The sequence below is a fragment of the Porites lutea genome, chromosome 13 (assembly GCF_958299795.1).
Source record: "Porites lutea chromosome 13, jaPorLute2.1, whole genome shotgun sequence".
Lineage (NCBI taxonomy): Eukaryota > Metazoa > Cnidaria > Anthozoa > Scleractinia > Poritidae > Porites > Porites lutea.
Window position 1 is genome coordinate 13,820,965 of NC_133213.1, and position 19,054 is coordinate 13,840,018.

At 38.2% G+C, this 19,054-nt stretch overlaps 1 protein-coding gene across 1 annotated transcript in view; it reads right to left on the minus strand.

The window, feature by feature from the left end:
- Positions 1-4,504: 4,504 nt before the first annotated feature.
- The window catches only part of LOC140923057 (uncharacterized), a 15,953-nt gene continuing 1,403 nt past the window's right edge, over positions 4,505-19,054 (minus strand). The window contains exons 3-4 of the mRNA XM_073373115.1: positions 17,058-17,120; positions 4,505-5,606 (exon numbers count right to left, since the gene is read on the minus strand). Coding sequence (XP_073229216.1) covers positions 5,179-5,606; positions 17,058-17,120 — 491 coding nt within the window. The 3' untranslated portion in view covers positions 4,505-5,178. The remainder of the gene's footprint in view (positions 5,607-17,057; positions 17,121-19,054) is intronic.

The window sequence follows — 19,054 nt, forward strand, 5'->3', positions numbered from 1 at the left end:
GTTTGCATAAATGGTAAGCACCGAAGAGTCAACTGGAAAACTATATGCACATTACATCTCATTTACTGCAGGCCGGGTTTGATAACAATCAAGTCTAACCACATTCGTTGATTTCATAGAAGTAGCTTTGAACTTGTTAAATGATGTTAACTACGATGAGTTATAACTAATGCAGTCAGAAGTATATTCAATAATAATAGTAATAGACACTGATAATAAAAAAAACATTGAATAAAATAAGTGTAAAGTAGCAGGGAATTGATGGGTGCATGATGCCAATCACAGTTAAGATATATTTCAATTATGGATTTTTTCAAATTAAAAGTAGCAAACTGACAACAAACAAAAATTTAAGATGTATCTTTATATCTTGACTGCGAAGGCGTTCATGAATCTGGGCAAAGCATCCTTGCACCAAAAATTTTTTATAATTTATACTAATAAAATGACAATTCGAAAGAACAGACCATTGTTTACTAAAGTAACTACCAGTACATACATGGCCTAAACTTGTCTCCCTCACTATATAAAACCTCTCGTTATTGATTACAGGGTGTCAAGGGGTCCAAAAATATAGGAACATAGGACCTAGCGACCTGAAAATATAGGACAAAACCCAAAAAACTGCAAAAATATAGGACTTATCGTAGTAACTTACAGGCCCAACACAGGGTTCTATATTTCATTTAATATGTTGCCAAGATTATAACGCCAACAAAAGAGAGACTCTTTTTCGGTTTCAAAGATATCTTTCAGATTTAAAGTTTATCATTTACTTCAGAAAGTCAAAATAGCGCTGTTTTCATGGAATCATAACATCATCTCAGTTACATTCTTTTCAAATCAACAATGGTTGAAAATATCAACTAGTTCGAGTTCAAAACTCACTACTAACACTTCTGTGAATACAGAATTGGAAATACTGACAATAACACTTGAATTACGGAAACTCCGAAAAATAAACGCCAATGTGAACAAAAGTCACCACTCTGTCATATTCTTTCAGATCAGACCATGAACGCATCCATAAATTACAGCCTTCATGGTTAACTCCATCACCACCGCTGTTAGGTTGTTGTAGCAGTGTTCCTAACGTTGGATTTCTTCTTCTTCTTTTTTGCTGCCTGCTTTGGTAGCGAGGCAGTCAATCTTGGCATTTTCATAGGAAGTGGAACTTCTCCTAAGCTTTTTTCAATTAGCTTCCATTCCTGAAACTCGAAACCTTTTTGCTTCTCTCTCAGCTAAAGATAACTCTGTATTAAGCTTCTGTGATAGCCCTGTAGTGTTTTCTATTATTACCTCTGCTGCGTTTATGCCAACTCTATCACGCACTATCTATCACGTGAAAGATGGACCCCCACAGTCAACCCACAATCCACTGCACACCACCAAAAGTGAAGAGGAAGACTGGAAGCAAATTTGAAGAACATTTTTTGCATTTTGAGGTGTAGCAAAGACATCCTTTGCGACATCAAAGTTTCCTGAATTATGGATTTTTAACTACCAATCAAACATTTAGTTAGCCTGAAATTCATCCGATTGCTTGGAGTCGTTTTCTCCTCTCAACTGAGGGAGTAATAACGACTCGAAGTAATCGGATGAAATTCAGGCTAACATTTAGTCAAATTTTTTAATATTTCTTGAATTTTTCATGAAAAAGATTTAAAATATAGGAAAATATAGCAATTTGCTCAATTTATAGGACTTAATGGGAGAGGTCTGAAAAAACAGGATTTTATAGGACTATAGGACTCGCCTGACACCCTGTAATTAAGACAAGTCTTGCCTTTAACCTCAAGGAATGGATTCATAGATTAACTTGAATTTGTCTTCAAAAAACCCTACAACAAAATTATTCCAACAATTACAAAAAATAATAATGATAAGCAAGAGTATGGATGTGAAAGGTGAAAAAACCTTAGTGTTTTCAAGGATCAATTAGTCAAATACTAAGAAAGAAGCAAGGAAGTCTTTCCTGATCTATGAATGGCTGTATTCATGTCATTGGCAGTGCCGGATCCAGACCTTGAGATAAAGGGGGGGAGGGAGAGGGGGCGTTGGGGTGGGAGCAGTCTCCAAAAAAATTTTTTCGCCCTTCGAGCCTCAGTTTGGTCTAAAAATAAGGGGGGGGACCTCCCCTGGATCTGTCACTGATTGGTGTAGAATAACCAAGGTTAGAGATCAATGAGAAAGAATTGTAAGAAACACTCTATCAGCCAATGAGCAAATTTTGCCTCGAATAAGCACCCAGGCACTAAAATCTTGACCAAATTGGCAGAGAGTGGGGGGAAGGGGGATTGGGAAACACTTATTTGTATTTATAGGGCATTTGATTGAGGGGAGTGGGGGGGGGGGGGGGGGGCACATTTAGTAACTTTATCTCCCAATAGACTGTTACCTTTCCTTTGGCTAAATCTTCATCTGAAAAAGCAACTACAACATAATCCATAAAAACTTAATTCAGAAGACTTGTTCTCCTACATGATGTACTGATCTTGGTGGTATAATCAGCTTTAAATAACTTTTTCCTGTATCCCTACTTATTAAGACAGTGAGAGTTAAGAGGTTGCTTATTGAAGAAAGGCACTTATTTGCCGTCTTGGCTGCAGAGTTGGGTATTTTTTCCAGGGGGAGACTTATTAGAGCATGTGTGCATAATCAAGGAAAATAATACAGACAAACCTCTGTTAAGCAGTCATCCTTAGAATAACTACTGACATTTGTTTAAACAATAGTCACGACTATTCTAAAGAGTTATAATGTCACCCTAATGTTGCCAACTTAGTGAAACCCATACATCTGTGCTACATAGCATTTGTTAGCCTGCGTGCAGACGATAACTAAACTCTGATTAGTACCGTCTGCGAAGCAGCGCAGAGATCCTTGTTCTTGACCCCAAACGGACTCAACGAATTACCGGAAGTGCTTTTCGAATTTCCCTTCAACCTGATTGGCGATCACGACAAACAAAACAAAGGCCTTTTTTAACTGGCCAATCGTGGCGCGTACTCAAATCTGGGTACACAGCTGGAAGTCCAGAACAAGGATGTCGGCGCTGTTTCGCAGACGGAGTTAACCAAAGGGCGCGATCCATTCAACCAAACTTTCCGGAAATTTCGGTCCAAAACTCAATGGATCGGTTCGGTCCAACCGGAAAAGTTTCGAAAAAACGGGTCCACCTTTTGACGTGGTCCTCTTTTCCCGGTCGGACCGGTTGGAATTTTGGTTGAATGGATCGCGCCCAAAGTTTAATTTCGTCTGCGCGCAGGCTAAGCATTTGTTTGTCAACTCTATATCTGTTTTGTGAGCTGCTAAAGAAAGTGGGAACACTTTGTTCTGCATCATTTTAAAACTTCATACAGAAATCAAACAAGATGACTGTTTCATAGAGGTGAGAAAAAATAAGTAAAATGGGCCAAATATACTATAAAAAATGGGTAGCAATGCTGGTAATCTGACAAGGGACGGCAAAATGGAGGCTGACAGAATATCAGAGGGCCAGTTACACTGTGTGGTATTAATAATGTAATTATTTTTTGTAGAGGAGGTTTCAACCAGGGGGGGTGGGGGGGGGGGGGTTTCTCCCTTATAAGGGCTTAATGGGAACGTGCGGCCAGCCAGGGTATGTTTTTCGGGTTTTTTATCTTAAACAGAGTATCGAATTTACCTTTTTTTGTCTTAATCAGGGTATCGATTTATCAATTTTTGTCTTAAACAGGATATCTTCTCTTCGACGATAAACAGCAAAATTTTTACAAGCTCTAATGTTAAACAATATTGACTTCCGTTGACTTAAACAGGGTATCAAAAATCAGAATTCTGTCTTAAACAGGGTAGGAAAATCAGCGATATTTGTCTTAAACAGGGTCAGGGTATGAGGGGCCGTGCCGCACCTCCCCACCCAGGGAGATATCGAGTACCTCCCCCCCCCCCCCCCCCACCGGGGCTTCAACCTATAAGATGATGAAGAGTGACTCCTATAAATCCCTGTAACTTATTTTAAATTTCACTCACTGTGTACTACATGTTAATACACTGTAGGTACCAGTCTCTCCAGGCCTAACCTATTTCCAGAGGTAGAGTAGGGGCAAGAAAAATTATTGGGCCTCTGCTCTCTCCTGGCCTTATTGGAAGAGTTAAATTTTGGTGTTTGTGTTACAGTTTTGTTTTCTGACATTTGTCAGAGCTAGTTATCATTTGCTTCTTGAAATGAAACAATCCACTTGGTGTTCAATACATTGCATTTTATTTGAGGGAAACAACTGAAAGCATTATAAATCAACCTTAAATTACTGATGAAATCGTGGCCCTCACTTTCAGTACTCATAAGACACTTGTGCCACTTGACTACTTGGCACACAACCAAAAACTGTAATGAGATGCAAATACTTATCTTAAGGATTATCTACTGCCATAGATGTCTTAACCATACTGGGCCGGGTTGTTCAAAGCTGGGTTAAGATAACCCAGGGTAAGTGCAAAATTTGAATTCAAATATGAAGGCTTATAAAGTAAATTCAGTTTAATTCTTTTTGTCAACAAGTTGATGATTCGATGCTCTACAAATATCAGAGAAAATTGTCTGAGAAAATGCTTTTGAACAAAAGAAAAAGACACCTGGGTTAAATTTAATCCTGGGTTAAGCGCTAATCGGCCTTCGAACAACTGGGCCCTGGATCAAAAAAGGTTACTATTATTTGCATCCTGCTGAACATGCTGGTACTGCATAAGACTATTTCTAAGAAATAGTAACTTATTAAGGATAAAAATCACTGAGCTCATGTATGTGACACATACTTCCTTCAAATAATTACAGGGACATTAGACAATAGTTACTTTGGTCCTTGACGCAAGTAACTCTGTGCTAAATAAATCTTTGATTAAAATGCAGCTAGATGCAACTGCAATACTATCAAGCTGCTACACTGTTTTAATAGCCTAAGCTTAAATTTACTTGAAGTAGACTTCTTGAAAATCGTCCGTGATAAAGAGAAGCCACTGCATTTTGAGCAAGTAACAAACTTTTCCAAAGGGAACCCTGAGGAAAAGGTAAGTGTAAACATTGTACACGCAAAGTAATAATGATAAACAGTCCATACATACTGCAAGTCATAAGTGATTCTTTAGAATCAAATGTTACAATAAACAAACTTAAAGTAGCTTTATCAACAGGGTTCGTTACTCATCATCTTTAGTGCAATCCCTCGCATAATGTCCAACCTCTTCACACCTGTAACATATCACAGCACCAGTATCTGGGCAGTCACGCTTTAAATGCCCTGTTCTTCCACAACCATAACAGGTCTGCTGTTGATTAGTGCAGTCGCGGGCAAAATGACCTCTTTTGTTACATCGGTAGCAGACCACTTGGTCAGTACGATCATTATCAACTGCTGGCGAGTCACAGTCTCTGGCAAAGTGACCAGATTTGCCACAGCGGTAGCACTTCTCACCTTCTGTTTTTTTGTTACAGTCTCGCTGCATATGGCCTTCCTTGCCACAATTGTAACATTTGGTCTCTGACTTGTACTCACTTCCTTTGCTGTTGTCAGCTTCTGGACAATCCTTATAGAAATGCCCCTTTTTCCCACATTTATAGCACTCATCTGCAAAAGAAGAGTTTTACTTACAAATACAGTCAAAACCTGTTAATACAAACACTGTGGGGGCCATAGAAGGTGTTCGTATTACAGTGCGACTACTCTAACTGGGGCACTTGGAAGAAGATCATCCAATCAAAACATTTTTTGAAAGCAAAAGATTCTTAACTTTTTTTTGTAAATGGATTAATAATATTCATGGATTTGAGGGCTGTTTCCTGAGAGGCCAGGTGAGTTTAGACGGTTTTAGTCCATTACTTAGTCTTAACCCATTTACTCCTAAGCTGCCTGTAACCGCCCATGTTGGTCCACATGCTTTCTACCGCTTGTGACGTCATCAGTTGTAATGGTCAAGGACAACTTTGTCCGCCAACTTGTGCAGAGCAAACAGATCTTTCAAACCATACCAGAATGAGCACAATTCGGTCAAGGACACCGGAGAAAAAGGCAAAAAAAAAAAAACATGTAACATTGACCTGAAAATTTCAATGAAAATCTTGTTCCATCTCCCACCTACCTTTCCTTTCATCTAATCCTAAGATCTTAAAAGCTTTCCTAAAAACCTTTGCCATCAAAATAAAGCCTCCTAAATGCCCACCAAGGGAAAAAAATAATGAGGCAAGAAAAAAGAAAAAAGGGGGGAGGATTGAGAGAAAGAGAAAGAGAAAAGTAAAAGTCAAGACTGCTGTGTCTCAAAATTTTGCTCTCTGCGCATGCCCAAACTTCGAATTCGCAAGCTCACATTTTGCATCTGGATCAGAAGGTTGCGAAGTGTAAGACCTGTAACCGGCTTTGTGGTAAGTTTTAGCTCTTAGTTACACAGTGATCAGATAACTTTTCGATTTTTCGGCAAAATCTCCAGGGGCGAATGGGTTAAACAAAAGCTTTTGCAAAAGAAAAAACACTTACAGAGACCATGAGTGTTAACCAGATAATTACTAAGCACAATCAAGTTTAAAATAGCTATTGATCAGTGAAAAAACAGTAAAATGGCAAAATTATCTATTGCCCTTAAAAACATTGCATAATCATGCATCTGGGACAGCTTTTCTTGTTTGGCGCTGCTGGTGGCCGCATCTCAGCAAGGCCATGCTGTTGCTCTTCCGCCATTTTGCCTAGTTCTTGGAGATAAATTGTGGCAGTTTATGTAGACTACTTTCTGTTAGAAACCACTGCTTACATTTAACCCTACAAATAAGCCACTCCTCAAAAAATTTCTAGTGCAGTGATACAGCGATGTTTTGATGAAATTCCTCAGCAAAAATTTCAAGTTACTTTGCTTACAACATTTTTTTTGTGGAAACTTTGATCTTTCAACAAATCCTTTCTTTATTTTAAAATCAACCAAAGCACCTGACAAAAAAGACAAGAGGACAACTGGGGCATGCAAGTGCTGTAGACCTGAGAAAGTCAGGCAGTTAAAGGGAGAGAGGTGCAGATGAAAGCAACGATTAAGTTGACAAAAAGGCAGAAGTACAACTGCAGCAATTGGAGGTTCAAAGCAAGGTATAGTACATTTGTACTACTGTATTACACCTTCACGTATATTTTAACTCCATGGTTAATATTATAAAGGAAATAAAGGGAGATGTAAAGAATCAACCATAAGAGGACACAGAAAAAATCTGAGCCCCAGATGGGCGATGGCGAGCAAGGGTCATTTTTGTGGGTTGGACTTGCAAACCGCATCTCGCAGTCACACAGTCGATCACAAGCAACACATTACGGCTTAACTGCATCAGATTTTTTTCTGTGTCCTCTTATGGTTGATTGTTTACATCTCCCTTTATTTCCTTTATAATATTACTATCAGTGGCATAGGTTGATAGTCAATATTAAACACTTAATTAATGTCTAGTCCGGAAGGAAACAGTTAATTTGTTTCCAAGAATCTCAAAGTTCCCTGTGGCAGAGCAATGGTAAACTATGAGTATCGAGGAAAACAAATATAACACACTTCCTGAGTGGTCAGTCAGTAAGTGATTGTTTTATAGCCCATAGAAAAAAAAACTTACAAGTGCAAATGTATGAAAGTACATTATACAGTTGAGCCCCACTCCACGGACACCTACTTTAATAAAAGCTCATATCTTTTCTTTAAAATTAACCCTCCTAATATGAACACTCGTAAAGACAGACAACGAACACTTTTCTGAGTCCCAAGTCAGAAACTCTCATGTAATGTCAACTCCGCTTAACAGACACTGGGTATCTGCATACCATTTTCATTGTTTGCTAATTGTAAACATAGATGAATGATTTTTGAGATAATAGGATTTTACTGCATCAAGAAGGAGATGTTCCCTAATCGAGTTGATGGGTGTTCTGTGATTCCATCACACCCTGCATGTTTCACAACATTCTTCGTGGTTTTGCAATGCGACTTTCAATTTGAAAACTGCAAGTCGAGGTAAAATCCTTTTCTTTCTTAAATATTTCATAGATTAATCGCTTTCTTTTCTTAACATTTGGTAGATATCAAAGCCTGATCAGGAAGGTATTGGCTATCCTTATGCAACCCAGCTAGGTGCATAATTCCCTAAGGTGATGCACCATGATCTTTCATTACTACTAGTTACTAAAAAACAGTAGTGAAACGGCCTGACTTGTTTGATTTTGATCAGCTCCTCTATCCTCTGATGTTTGACCATTATACTGTGGTTGTTTAGTAAAGTTTTCTGCCTTCTACTACATGTTTCACTTCCTTAGGTTTTTGCTTTTAGTCATTGCTCCTTTCCACCTTTATATCGATAAAAAGTATGCCCTTTTTTCTGAGAGCCCGCTTAATGGACACACCCAGATAATACAGACACTATGACATGTCCTTTTGTGTCCGTGTGAACTGGGTTTTACTGTATTAGCGAGAGGTCAGTGCTTGCAGGTAATAGCACACTATTACCTTCTGATGTCACAGATGTTCCCCCCCCAGACACTTTTGATGGAAAACAGCCTTATTGTTAAATGTCATGAGACAACCAAGTAACCAATGAGAAAAAGTTACATTTTATTACCAGTTTACTTTTGACCAGTGATAAAACATGTGTTCTGAGTGTTTTAAACAGCTTTTAAAAAGTATGGTGAGACAACAGCCGTCATGTACAAACACATGAATAGAACTCAGGAGAAGCTGTTCGCCAATTGGGCCCAATCAGGAGCCAGCATTCACTTGCCCATTTGGAAATGGTCTGGTGAGAGTATAAACCTAGGATGCTAGATTTATATTTGTACTTTTGCTTCATTGTATCAGGAAGTGGATAGCTTTGGTAGGAATTGTGTGATCTTCTATTTGCGAAGGTATTTAGTTGTTGTTGTTTTTTTGTCCACTTTTGTGTTTATTGAACAGTGAATAAATTGCATAGAGTCTCAGACTTATTAAAGGACGTGCGCTTTAGTATTGATACAGTAATCAAGTGAGGTCAAGAGAACAAAATTAATAGAAATACAGTTAAACCTCTTTAATGCGGACGCCAAAGGGACAGAACCAAGTGTCCGGTTTACAGAGGCGTCCATATTATACAGGTAGGGAATGTATGATTTTTGGCATTTCTGGGACCAAATGATCTGTCCGTAATAGAGAGGCGTCCATATTATAGACTCTGAGGTGTCCGTAAGGAGGGGTTAGACTGTATTCAGATTCACATGTATTTAACATGCTTTTGTTTTTACTTAATAAATCGTTCAAATATATCTACTGTTGATTCCCCTTCCTCAGAGATGACACCTTTTTTAGCAAACTGTTGATTTTATTCATACAAACACACAACCAGTTACAGAGCTTTAATTCTTCAGTGTTTCTTGAATCAACAGTGTGGGAAATTTTCAATCTGATTTGTGTTCAATGCACGAGGTTATGAAGATATCACAAAGATAACAACACTGACTGTAGTAACATTCACATGGTACAACTGTGCCAAACAACTTCTTCTATGCATTAATAAACACCACCAAAAAGAAATGAGAGGTACTAGCACTGAGAGATTACATTTTATGTTCACACTTCTGAATTCTTTTGAGATGTAGTTACTCTATCTAAGGAGGTGCATCTTGCACTTACTTGAAACTTTTGTTGTGGGTTTGTTTTGAGCTTTAAATTTAAAGTCCACAAGAGCATGCACAATCTAATCTTTGGGAATCTTAATGCTTGGTCCTTAATAATCCTAGAGCCAGGCAACAGAAGGGGACCACAAAATTCTTAAATGTTGCATTTAAGAAAACATCATTGGATTGCTACTCAATGCAAAAATAATTTGCTTGTTGGCACTTAACTGGAAGGTATAACTAGTAGTAATCTAGCTGAACCCATTATTGCTCAACACAGGGTTCAAAATAGCAGCCGGCACTTTGATCACACTTGCCGGTGTCTTTTCACGGAAGATAAAGAAAATATCATGCTTTGAGTCTGATCAGCCAACTGAAATCAAGGCTCAAAATAACGGACAGCAGGTTGCCGGTCATGATCACCGGCCAAATAATTTTTTAGCCCAGACAAACCCCGATTTCAGCCAGTCAAATAAATGAATACAGTGGAACCCTGTTCTACGGACACCCGCTTAATATGGACACCCGCTTTATACGGACAGTTTCGTTTGTCCCAACAAAAAGCTCACATATTTTCTCTAAAATTGACCCGCTTTATATGGACACCGGTTAATACGGACAACGGACACTTTTCTGTGTCCCGAGTCACAAACTCTCATGTATTGTCAACCCCACTTCACGGACACTGGTTATCTGCACACTGTCTATTTTCAATGTCACAATTATGTGATAATCGTAGACATTGTACCCTGTTCAAATAATGACAGACTTTTACGGGTGAATAAAATTTTATTACAGTACTTAAAAAAAAACAGTAACAAAGTAGCGTGACATATTTGATTTTGAACAGTCTGTCTTTCTTCTGGTGTTTGACTCTTGTACTCCGTATAGTCCTTTAATAAAGTTTTCTGCCTCCTGTTACACACACACGTTTTATTTCCTTGGCTTTTTGATGCAGTCATTGCTCTTAAACTTCTTCCTCTTTGACGTTGTTTGCTTGCTGTGAGCTGTACCAGGATCATCCTCCGCTCGTACTGCTGGGTTCTTTGCTAACGTCTAGTTACTGTTCAAGTAAATCCACGTGTTTCCAAGGACCAGCAAAAATGTAAACACATGGTATTTCCATACCAAGACCACCACCCCGATTGACTGCCTTTCCACATATACTTCTACCAATCTTTGGTTCGTAAAACTGTCTGCTTTGGTCTTTATATCGATAAAACATGTGTCCCTGATGTTTTCTCTGAGAGCCTGCTTAATATGGACACCCGGATAATATGGACACTTATGATGGCATGTCGTCCCCTTGGTGTCCGTATTAACCGGGTTCCACTGTACTATAATTTTTTTTTTGCCTACGGAATATCGAATCATGCTGGCAATTGCTGGCAATAGATCATTGTACCGTACTGATGCTCAGGTTTTTGTGGCAAGTTGGTGAAAAATTAATTCACACGTTGTTGAGTTCCTTTCCGCGATTTTTGCCCGTTTTCATGTCCATTTATATATACCTTGAGTATCAACATACGGCGGTGTCTGAAGTGTCCAAGGTTTGTCCTATATCTGCATATCGGTGAAACTTGATCCTTTCATTGCCCGGCACGTGATCGAAAGTCTCCTCCACAAAGAAGAAACGTCGCTAAATATTTCCGGCAAAGAAGTTGATTTGGTGAGAAATTTGTTCCACAAACAGCGTATGTCACAGAAGTCAATAAATATACAGCAGAGCTTTCGTTTGGGTCGTCGCGCGACACTTAATCGTGAAGGGCTTATTAACGTCACAGAAATTTGGAAAAGGCCATTTACAAGAAGGAGGATTTAAGTACTAAGATAGGTGACGTTTGTTCTGGATTACCTTAGTTTTTATCAGACAATTCTGGAATTGAGTCCACAAATTAGATTCATGTTCGACATAAAGAAATTATTATAATTAATCCACGTGCTGAAATTTATTCCTGGAGAAACAGTACAGGACGAGCCATCAATTACCCCGAATTCCGTCGAAGGTGATTTTCACAATCCTCTTACAAGTAGATGTGAAACGTTTGATGGACAAAAACTGTTAGCTATCCTTTAGTTTTCTAACAAGTAACGGATTATCGTTAGTGTATGTTTTCCTAAAGAAGGTCACATTACTGATCACAGCAAAGCAGAACGTACAGTACCGACCTGCTGCATCGCTGCATTACTCCACAACTCAGTGTGTTGTTGTTTTGCTTTGTTGCATTTCATTACGACATGAAATTTATTGCAGTGTTCTTTTTCTTTCAAGGGTTCAGTGCAAAGCAGCAAAAAAAGCCAAAGAAAAAAGAAATTAGTACAGCATTATAGAGCAAAATGCATTCAGCGACAACTATATGGAAAATATTATAAAATGTTCGCATCCAAAAATGACCAGTCAAACTGACCGGCAAGGTGAGAGTTTGACTGGTCAAGCCCACAATAAGGCCGGACATTGTCCATTGACCGGCCGTTATTTTGAGCCCTGGAAATTGAACTCACTGTAACGTTGTAGTAAACATTTCATATCAGACAATGAAGCAGCCAAGAAACGTTTTAAGGTGGCGCGAACCTGTACATATACACATTGGTATGTTTTTGCACTGCATTTCTTGAGAGGAACAATTGAACCGATTTCTATGATTTTTGGCATCCTTAATAAAGAATGGTGGAACAATTTATTTATTTTCTTGTAGGTATAAAAGCATTTGAGAGATCAGCAAGAAAGTGTGTCAGAAAATCAAAGTTTGGTACATGTGCAATAACAGGATACTGTTCCTTTAAGGATTACCGGTAACTTATGGGCTTTTAAATAAAGTTTTTCAAGAAATAATTTCTCAGTCTATTGTTTTGTGCTTGTTCATTCATAACTTTAGCTCAAAACACGATCATAAGACTACAGCATCCAAGTTAATTTAATAATAATAATAATGGAATTTATATAGCGCTTATACATAGCTGTTCTAAGCGCTTTACAATGTAAAAAAGGACAGAAGAATAATCATTAATCACAAGCTTCCATATAACCCTACTATACATATTGGGAAATTTATAGCATACACACCTTAAAAAGAAAAGAAAACCAAAACAAATATGATGAAACTAAATGTCATATACCTTTTTAAAAAGAAACATTTTCAACTTAGATTTAAAAAGGTTAACATTAGAACAAGCTCAAATTTCAAAGGGGAGCTTGTTCCATAGTTGGGCCACAGCAACGGAAAACACTCGCTGGCCATAAGTTTTCATGTTAAAATTTGGTTCTTCAAGGCGTAAATGATCCCTTGACGACCGTAATGTCCTTGATTGATGGTAAAATTTTAAAATATCTTCAAGATAACGGGGACCTGAGTCATTCAATGTTTTAAAAGTTATTACATTTATTTTAAAAACAATTCTCTCCTCAACAGGAAGCCAGTGAAAATCTCTTGGAGTCTCAGTGATGTGATCTCGTTTTTTGAGAAGGGCTATAATTCGAGCAGCCACATTTTGAACGGACTGCAACTTAACTATGTCCCGTTTTTGGGCACCAAAAAGAAGAGAATTACAAAAGTCCAACTTCAAGCTAACAAAACTGTGAATTAGAATTTCTGTGGTACTTTTACTGATGCATTTTCTTATTTTAGAAATATTTCATATGTGATAGAAGGGACCCTTAACTACTGTATTAACATGTAGTGAAAGTGACATTGTGTCGTCAAAAATCACGCCAAGATTGCGAGCTTGTTGAGAGGGCCTGATGTTTTAAATTCTTCTCACATTGCATGCATCACTTTCATGAAGATGTCAGCGAATTCTATAGAATTTTTACCTTCGGGTCCACTTTTGGGCCCCTTTCATGAATTTTATTTGAAAATATGTTTTACTGACTTTAGCTGTTCAACGGAAAAGCGTTAGTGTACATTCTCCTGGAGAAGGTCATTTCTCTCTGTGTTTTTACTCAGTTTTCATTTTATTCATAGGTTACTTTCTGATCAATGTAAATGGTAGTTTTACATGCAGATCTGTTTCCTCTCATTAAATTGTCAATTGGATGGGAGGAAAACAAAAGCATAGGCTATTGCCTGAGACTACTTCCCACCATCATGAATTTCTAGACAAACGACAACGAAAACGTACAATTTCATTTCCAACTGACTGCAACAACAAAAACAGCACTTAACAAACTCGGGCAAGAAGCCTTTTCCTTATCATAACCAGTGTTAGAATTCGAGGTCACAGTTGCCTTCTCCTTTGCCTTTCACTCGATATTTTCGCCAGCTACTAACAACACCTTAGTAAACCTTGCCATACTAACTTGCAGCCACTGGTCAAAAACACCAAAGTCTCCACCTGAGCCACTAGGATTAAATTTGTTGTCTAAATCGGACAGCACTTTATATTGACTAATTGACAAATTTATTATGAATTAAGTTTGTCTGAATCAAATTTGACGTACCTGTATAAACTAGGCTTAAGTGCTCTCTTTAACTCCATAATAATATTCAGTATGCTAATTATTCATTATTATTGTTGTATAACAAATTAAGATAATTAGAACCAGGCTTTTTAACTGGACTGCCTGTGGCACAGCCCAGTTTACAAAATGAGTTCCATATTTTTCTCAGGGGTATTTCTGGGGAGTTGCAGTGGGGGTGTGCCTTATGTCTGGCTCTCTTAATCTTTACACTATTTCAGAGTAATGTCTAGGTTAATGTAAGAGAGTACCCCCCCCCCCCCCCCCTGGGGAAATTATGTCATCAAAACAAACACTGTCATTTATTAACTTCATAATGATAATGCATGTTAAGCAAAGGCAGTCATTTGATGAAGATGTGTTTGAAACTAGCGTACTGCGCTTTTTCATCGTCTCCTTCAAAGGATGCTACAGTGAGTACCTTTTGTGGTTTGTCTTCACTATTTGTTGAAGTTTAACCTGTTGATGAGTTTTTTCCCTTCCAAAACGTGATTGCAAATCTCTGTGTGTGTGTGGGTAGAGTGTGTGTGTGTGTGTACATCCATTGAATAAAGACATCTTTTAGATTCAAGCTATCAGTGCATCAGTGTACGGGGCGGGGGGGCTGCAGCCCCCCCTGTCGGAAAAAAAAATAGTATCATTTGGGCAAAACTGATGTACCGTTCGGACAAAGACACAGTAAAAAATATTGTATTATTTAATATCTTGATTTATTTGTTTTCATCCCGCATCTCGCCTAATCTTCTAACTGATCTCTGTACTAGTTCACGGGATGGCTGTTATTACTCGGAGTTAGAACACTGAGTTCTCCCGAGGGACTGGGAGTGATAATCAAGACCGCGCTGGGACTGCAACTGGGTATGAGTTGGCAGCCATGTTGATTTATGTCAGTTTTCGAGTGCATGTGTGTGTAATCTGGTGGATTGAAGTATGTCTTTGTCGAAGTCTCGTAAAAGATCATATCGATACCGTGCAACCTCGTGCTTTGCTGAAAGGTCTTTCAGCGCCCTTTGCCGCATCAAGACATTTTTAAGATCCATAATGGGACAAGACCGACTTAGCAGTATCGCTGTTATAAACATTGAAAAAAAGTATGCAAACAAGACAATGCAGAATGACATGCAAAGGATTATTGACATATTTGGGTGTCGAAGTAATCGTTCTTCATACTTCTTTTAGAGCTCAAATGGGTACGTTTCATCTCTCACTTCGTGGTTTTGTATTTTAGAAATGTTCATCTCGATTTACCGAAAATATTTGTACTATTTTGAACGCCCGTGCTCCCACGGCATGGCAAAGAAAACTTGACGTCATGAAAGAATCATCTTGTGCATCTGTGACCAACAAGTTTCATTTGGGCAAATTACGTTCAGCCCCCCCCCCCCCCCCCCCACAACAAAATTTTTCCCATACGCCGATGTATCAGTGGCACTTTTTATCAGTGCCATTTTCAAATGATGGTAGAATGGGTTGCTTTTAAGGTTTCTGTTCTCTTTATGTTGAAGTTCAAAATCATTTAAAATGTGACGACCAATGTCTCTTTTTATCTTATTGCGATTCTTGGTTTGCATGTGAAAAGTCATTCCTTACAGGAAAGGAATATCCTGGGGAATGTGCTCATTGTAGATCACCACGTCAAGAAAAAACAAACAAAATATATATATATATATATAGGACAGTTAAAAAGGCTTTATAAAGCAATATCAGACAAACAGAAAGCTTAATTCAATTTCCTCTTTAAGTTTTAAGAACCAGAATTGAGAAATATACTGCTTGTTATTAGAGACCTGTATGGGTACGGGTAAATGGGACATTTCCGAGTTTCAAAGAATCTCACTTTCAAAGCGAGGCTAAGTGCGAAGCCATTGTTATGAAAATGATTTTTAATTATGATGCAAATAAAACTCATTTTCACAACAAAGGTTTCGCACTTAGCCTTGTTTTCAAAGTGAGATTTTTTGGAACTCGGAAATGGCCTATTAGCCAAACACGTAGCAGTAAATACGGGTACGTTGCCTCTTACGCGGAAGAAACAGGTAGGCTACCGGGTAGAATGGTTGCACCATTATCACATCTGGGAAATATTGGTTGCCTTTTATAAAAGTACCAGGCAAACATGTTCACTTACCTGTACCCACAGGCTAAAACGGTGTATCTTAAGGTCATTATCAACAGCGTTTTATGACCCATAGAATGACAATAATTTTTTGGAATTTCTGTTCAGGTCAACTTAGTCACACTATATGTTGAGGGGCAAAGGGATTGGAGGAGGGGTGAGGAGTGAAAATAACGCCTATTGTTTCCTGCTTAGAATGGCCCACTTGCTGATTCTTGTTCATAATGGTGGAATATGAAAAGGTACTTATATACAGCCCTGACTTTAAAATGGTACTCATTTTTCTTGTTACGAAAGTCTTCCAAAAGGGCACAGTGTCCAAATGAGCATATCTTTAACTCTCACGAGTTGCTGTCACACAATGATCAGCGACAAGACTGGTGGCCTGAGTGTGTGCAGCCACCCCCTCCCCCAAGAAAATTGGCAGCCCAGTTAAAATTGCCTTTTGGCCTTAGTAGTTGCATACTTTGGGTACCCCCCTCAGTATCGGACATCCACATAGTCCTGATGATTTTTGAAACTTCAGTCCTTATGCATTATGGCTATGCACTTAAAATCCCAGAGTAGTTTATTTCAAAAATGGTCCTTTTTTCTATTCTTATGCAGAATGTACCATTCACTAATCAAATCTTACAGTGCGTATCTCAAATTCTGCAGCCAACATTGAAAGGAAGAGGGCAAATAATGTTGACACAACAAGTTAACATGAATAGAGCCAAGTTCTAATGACACAGATTGTAGGTTTATGTTTCAGCAAACATCCTGCAGCCATTTAAGCCATCTTTATGTACATTACGTTTTCTACAGGATTCTTGCAATGACGCTATTAAGCTGAAAAGGCACTTACCTTTCCTGTTATTGCAGTTTTTGGATATGTGTCCTGTTTCCCCACACTCATAACAAGTCTTGTCTGTAAAAAGCAACACGATAAAGAGTGTTAAGCTGCATTCTCACTAACATGTAAACATGATGGAAGTAAGAGAAGGGTAAAGCCTGTCTTGGATCGTAACATTTATAATCCAGGTCTATCTCAGAAGGATTTATATGACACTTCTAACACAAAAAAGTCAAATTTCCGAGGATTTTCAGCAGCAAATTTGTGGGAACAACAGTCAATTTTGTGGGAAATTTTGGGGCAAATTTCACTGAAAAGCAATCCGTAAAAACAGCCAATTTCATGGGAATTTCTGGGCAAATTTGCTCAAAAGTGACCAATTTTTAAACTGATTTGAGGAAGATTTTTAAAGAAAAGAGAAGAAAATTTTACCAATTTTGTCAGGAAAATGACAAGTGTTAGGCTAAGCAATAATCACACTCCCTAACACCATTTGCAGATGAAACATCAAATAGACTGGAACTCTGTGACATATACTACGTATTCTACAGACTTCTATCAATGACTCACTTTAGAAAGCTGGTTTACTAACTTAGAGCAAACATCACTGAATCATATGCCCCATTCACACTAACTAAACATGTTTAACTAAACCAGGTTTTACAAAAATTGAAAAATATTCACTGAAAACTGGAACAGAGGTTTCAACACAGGATTCAAACTCAACAAGTTTTGTAATTTGCACCAGGACTTAATTCACAATCAATTCAAGTCAGTAAGCAGCTTTTATGACGGAAACAATTTTAAACTATGTTTAACTAAACAGCTTTTAAACATGTTTAAGCTTTGGTGTGAATAGGGCTATAGTCAACAGTTACCAGCACCGTACAAACAACTTATTGACAGACTCAAATAAGACTAAAATTGAGAGAATGACTGGACAACTGACAATTTGACTAACAATAAAAGACTGTTAATCTGTGACAAAAGACAGATCGAAACACACTAATGACACTTCAAGTTTTCATTGACAATAGCATCACCCCTTAACTGACATACAACCAATAACATCGTGACTTTAATTGTCCAATCAGGTCAATAACCAGAGTTTAATACCATCAGCTGACATGATGCAACTCACTTTGACTCTGAAGATGACTACTGCAAAGGTTGTTGAAACAACAGTCACTGTCAACAACAGTCCTGTTCAGGACTATGTTCACCTGGATGATCATATTCAACCTACTTAAGAGATCATTATTGTTGTATCATATCAGTTGTTGATATTAAACTCTGGTTATTGACTTGATTGGTCAATAAAGGTTTAACATTATTGGTCATTGGTTAGTTAAGCTGTGATATTTTTAGCTATAAAGACCCTAAATGTCATTGGTGCGGTTCAATCCATCTTTTGTCACAGTTAGACAGTTATTGTTAGTCAAATTGTCAGTTGTACAGTCATTTTGTTGTTGTCAGTTTTGCTCGAGCCTGTCATTAAGTTGTTTGCATGGTGCTGGTAAGTGTTGACCTTGCTCTTTCAACAACAATGTGGTCCAGAAATGCCACTATGGTATAGCTTCTTACCTCACGGCCAGTGCCCAGTTTTTCACCAAGTAGGTAACTTGGAAAAAAACTCTACCAATGCTCCAAAAAAGTTTGGGAGAGTGACTTTTCGAGAAAGTGTTTGACAATTTTTGAGAGCATGAGAAATCAGTTGTCAATTCGCAAGACTTGCCAAGCCTGCAGTTAATTACTCAGCTATAAATAGTACGGGATGTCAATAACATTTCAAGTTACTGGGTAAATACAACAAGTAGGTGGGAATAAAACCGCTAGAGATTTCTTTTGGTTCTATTTTTCTTCTATTTTCCAGTGAAAAAAGTTGGGAGCCACGTTCATAGTGGCCAGGGGAAATCCCCAGCCCCCACCTCTTAATAGAGAGTTTTAGATCCGAGTTTACCACGAACCTCTAACCGCGGATTGCGGTTACCTGTTTGTGGTTCGACGTT